The sequence below is a fragment of the Erinaceus europaeus genome, chromosome 15 (genome assembly GCF_950295315.1).
Source record: "Erinaceus europaeus chromosome 15, mEriEur2.1, whole genome shotgun sequence".
In the NCBI taxonomy this organism is placed as follows: domain Eukaryota; kingdom Metazoa; phylum Chordata; class Mammalia; order Eulipotyphla; family Erinaceidae; genus Erinaceus; species Erinaceus europaeus.
Window position 1 is genome coordinate 62,060,513 of NC_080176.1, and position 4,808 is coordinate 62,065,320.

The following is a 4,808-nucleotide window of genomic DNA, read 5'->3' on the forward strand; positions in this document are numbered from 1 at the left end:
GCCGGCGCCCGCGCCCACACCCACGCTGGCCACGCAGCCGCCCCCTGAGCCGCCCCCACCCGTCCCCGCGCCCCCGGAGGCTGCGGCCACCGAGAGGCTGGCGGCGGCGGCCGAGAGGCTGGCTGCGGCCACCACGGCCGCCTCCTGCAGGGAGTCGTCGTCGTCGTCGAAGCGGGGCCGCTTGTGGTGGGCGTGCTGGGCGCCCGCCAGCTCGGCCAGGGGCGGGGGCGGCGGGGGCGGAGGGGGCGCCCCCAGCAGGTGCGGGCCCAGCAACGCCCCGCTCCCGGCCACCGCGGCTGCAGCTGCCACTGCGGCGGCCTTGACCGAGCTGAGCGGGTGGCAGGCGGGGTGCGCACCGGGCTGGGGCAGCGCGCGCTTGCGGCTGCCTCCATTGAACATGGCCTTGACGTCTTCCCAGGCGAACACCAGCTCGTCCTGGGGGCTCTTGTCGGTGAGCTTGAGGTGGCGGCGCCACGAGTTGAAGTTGGCCGCATCGGGCTGCGTGTACTTGGCGTCGGGCGTGCGGTGGGAGTGGAAGATGAACTTGTTGGGCGAGAAATACATGTTGCAGTAGCTGCATTTGATGCACTTGGCGCGGGAGCTGTTGTAGCGGGCGGGGATGAAGCTGCCGCGGCAGCCCCAGGCGCACTCGTGCGACACGTCGAAGGCGAAGTTGTCGGGCAGCTTGGGCGGCCGGTTCTCGCCCAGGAACGACTTGCACAGGCGCTCGGCCTCGCGCTTGGTGATCATCCCGCAGCGACGGGAGGAGATGGGCATGGCCCCGGCCCGTCGCAGGATCTCCAGCTGCACTGGGGTGCACTGCACGCACGTGATGCCCAGCGCCACGCGCCGGTTGTGGATCTCGTTGTAGCTGAAGTTCTTGAGCAGCGTGTTGGAGATCTGCGCCAGGCACAGCCGCTCCTGCCCATCGATCACCAGTGACACGATGGGAATGCCATAGAGGATCACTTGGCCCACCTGGTTGGGTTTGAGGCTGGCGTGGCTAGGCCGCGGCTGGCTCAACGCCTCTGGCTGGAAGGCGCTGGACGGGGAGGCCAGTAGGATGTCGTTGGGCCCCGGCAGCGGACTGGAAGCCATTTCCTCCGCTGCAGAAGCCCCAGGTGAGCCCTCCGGGTCTGTCTTGGAGACTGGAAAGGAAAGGAGAGAGCAAGCGTTTTGACTTGGAGTCTTTTGCAGTCTGAAACAGAGTGGGCTGAGTCCCTAACTGGAGAATGATCATTGCTTCCTTGGTTTGGTTTAAGACATCATCTTGAAAACCAAAGTGAACTCAGTACCAGATCCAAGGAAGTCAGCCTTCTCCATTACTGTTCTTCAAGGTCGCCCAAAATAAATTAACTGGATGTTTTTAGAAAGCACTTATTCCTTAAGAAACTCAAGACGTTATCCCTAGCTTATGGACAATTTTAGAATAAAATGACACATCTGCTAGAAATTATTAAATAATGACAGCAGCTGTATTTAGTAAAGATTATCAAAACTAAGGAAAACCAGGACATAGTTATTAAAAAAAAACAAGTTTAAAAGAGGGTCCATTTACATTTGATTGAAAATAAATTGATTTTGGTTAAAAAAAAAACAAACCTTTTGAAAAGAGATTTTTGTGGTATCTGTGGTTTTGGGGTGGTGATGGTAATCACCAATGGTTGAGACATAATTCAGTAAAGCAAATAACGAAATTCCTTCTCCTGAACTTCTACCATTAGATATTTTGATACAGTAATTAGAACTTGGGGGGAGAGAGATAAAAAAAGAACTACACCGAAATGCATAGTTGCACTAAAACACAGCATATTACTTTCAGTGTTCCAGAAAAGCCACTTGCTGAGGTGACAAGTTCTGGTTTCAGACAAGTAGCTCTTTAAAGAAAAAAGTGAAGTTGAGGTTTGAAACAATATAAGCATATTGTCATTGCGTGCAAGTGCAGGCAAGTGACCTAAATCCAAAAAGAGTGCAAAGAAATGACCCACTCTTGGGGCTCCTCAACTGGTTGGATATAACTATAAAAGGCCAATTTAGTTGTTAGGTACATCAGTTTCTGTGGCATTTCATTTTCTAATCCATATAGATAGTGCTAGATATTTCAGGGTGGGCATGTTTGGGGGATAGGGGATGTAGATAATCAGTGAATTAGGTAATCATGGATGTGCTGAAACAGAAGCAGGAAGTTGGCTGGGCCTGTGGGAAAAATTCCTACCCCGGGTCAATGACTTGCCATAAAGGAGGTTGGGGAAGGAGATCTGTAAATTCAGGATACGGGAAAAATAAACAAAACAAAGCTTTGCAACAAATTTGTTAGTTCGAAACAAGCTAAGTAGCCAATTTCGCAGGAAAACAAATGCTGACCTTTCTTGGCCAAGTCTATCTATCCTTTACCTTGGAAAAATCACTGGTGACCAGTAGCATCGCCAAGTATATTGATAGTTTGGTCTTACAGCAATTTCAGAGGATATATTATCCTACTCCCTAGCTCAGATGGTCATACCTTTGTCCTCTGGGGCTTTGTGACATCTATCGCCCCTCCTTCCTTTCCCCGCTCCTCAGTTCCATGGCCTGCAGGAAGGGTGAACAAATCTCCACCAGATCAAACCAGAAAAATTCTGGCTCTCACTCCAGATGGATCCCGCACAGTATTTACAGCGGACAGGGCTTGTTAAATGACAGTCCAGTGGCTTCTACTCCCTGGGCCTCATACCACCAGTCCCTGCCTTGCCAACTGATCCTTTAAAGCTCATTCCCCTTTCAAACACGTTCTTTTTATGATCTAAAACTACAAGATAAGCGTATTTCTCATTCTCTAGATTCGACAACGGGCTCCTGGGCCTGGCGAGTCCTGGGAGCTGGCTTTCCCATAGAACCGCCTCCACCCCCCCACGCCTAGATGGGGCAGAAGTTTCTTTCTGGGTTTCCTCCACTTTCCTCCACATCCCTCTCAGAGACTCCTGTCGGAGCAGAGACGGTAGTAAGAGGATTGAGGTTGGAGGGATATTATTTTCAAAGAGAGTGAAGAGAAGAGACAAAAGTTAGTTGAACAGAGCAATGAAACTGGAGAACTTCCCTCGCACCATTGAGTCCCCATTCACGAACCATTAACCCCCCCCCACACAACTCCCTATCCCCCTTACCCCCAAACCAAAGGCCACCGACATCCGACGCTGCCCAGCCACTCAGCCCGGCAGGTTGCTCATAGTGCGCGGGAAACTGGGTGCAGGGTGGGCCTGGCGGGGCCCCCGCAGTACCTGGTCACCCCAATGCGTCTTTACGCGCGCGGCTGCCCGCCCATCTTCCGAGGGCGCTCGGAGGCGAAGCATCCAAGCGGGTCCTCGAATCCAGGGGCGGGACTCCGCGTGCAGACCTGGCGCTGGTCAGTGGCGTTAAGGGCGCTTGAACCCGGGTCACAGCAATCTGGAAAGGCCGGAATTGCTGGGGGGCGGGGGTGGGAATGCGTCCCCTCCACGGCAGACAGTGTGGGCGCAGAGAGGTCGGCGGCAGGCAGGCGAGCCCCAGGTGGAGAGAGCAGTCTGACTGCGCCTTTCTCTGTTTCAGAACTCGTGTTGGACCGAGGGGACGCCACCCAGCGGGCAAGGTGACGTCACCGTCTCCCTGACACTCCACATTAAAGGGCTGGCGTGTTACAGGGAGAGAGGGAAAGAGGGAGAAGGGAGGGAGGGGGAGCGCAACAGCGACAGCCAGCCACACCGAGCTGCTTTTTTCCGCAGGCATGGAAGCCAACACCTAACCAACCCACAGCAGACAGCAGCCTCTTCCACACCAGAACAACACGCAGCCACAGGCGTAGATCTGACTTCAGAGTGGAGATGCCAGCAATCTGCGTGCAGACTGGGCACCTGGATCCTGGAGGCCCTGGTCTAGAAGGACGTCTCTAAATTGACAGGGTCACTGGCTGGTAATATCACCTCCCCTATCTCTCTGAACCACCCTCCTTCAACACCCAGCCTTCTGGAGCAGGGTGCAATCCAGTAGCCTCACTGTTTCTCCAAAGAAACAGAAACCACAGCCAGCCAGGAGGACAGAATCATTCCAGCACCTTGTTTGAAACACTGTGAAATCAGAAAACAGGGAGAAGTTTCTGCATAGGGTGCCTAGCCTTGAAAGAAAGTGGAAAGAGTGCTTCCAAGTGCAAATCATGTTTTTTTTTTTTTCTTCTTCTCCCTTAATGGCATGATACAGAGTCTGTGCACCATTCTTTACTTTCCAAAGTGCTGAGGATCCCAGTGAGTGGAAGTGTACACTCACTTATCAACTACATTCAGCAGACTTCTCTAACCCATTTTATAAGATTCATGCAGGCCACCTCAGCACAAGACAAAGGTACAGAGGGAAAGGCAGAAAAGGGCTTAACCCTGACCCTCCCTTGAGTTAACTCTCTTAAGTTAACTGAAACCCCTTGAATTCCCCAGAAGTGAGTTTTCCAAAGGTACAAGAGCATACCTTAAAAAAAAAAAAGTCAATCATGATGAGAAAAAAAAAAAAAAAGATCCTCCTAAGGGAGACACATTTAGGATTTAGTGAGATGTCAGATCATTACCTAATACCAGCCACTTAGAGTTAAATGACAACCCTAGTTTATCAGAAAAGGGAGAATCTATTAATCTAGAAGACATTTTAAGGATACCTACAGGGAGTGAATTTGGGAAATCCTTGAAAATACTTATCTACTATTTTCCATATGATATTTCCCATTACTGTCTAGTAAAACACAGGGACTGACTTGAACAGTCACACTGTGGAAATGGTAGACTAACATTCATTAACCTAGACACTCAACC

At 51.8% G+C, this 4,808-nt stretch overlaps 1 protein-coding gene across 1 annotated transcript in view; it reads right to left on the bottom strand.

Annotated features, from left to right (window-relative positions):
• SKOR2 (SKI family transcriptional corepressor 2) overlaps positions 1-3,484 on the bottom strand; it is a 51,044-nt gene extending 47,560 nt beyond the window's left edge. The window contains exons 1-2 of the mRNA XM_060173832.1: positions 3,258-3,484; positions 1-1,148 (exon numbers count right to left, since the gene is read on the bottom strand). The exon at positions 1-1,148 is cut by the window's left edge and continues 1,467 nt beyond it. Coding sequence (XP_060029815.1) covers positions 1-1,098 — 1,098 coding nt within the window. The 5' untranslated portion in view covers positions 1,099-1,148; positions 3,258-3,484. The remainder of the gene's footprint in view (positions 1,149-3,257) is intronic.
• Between the last annotated feature and the right edge of the window lie 1,324 nt (positions 3,485-4,808).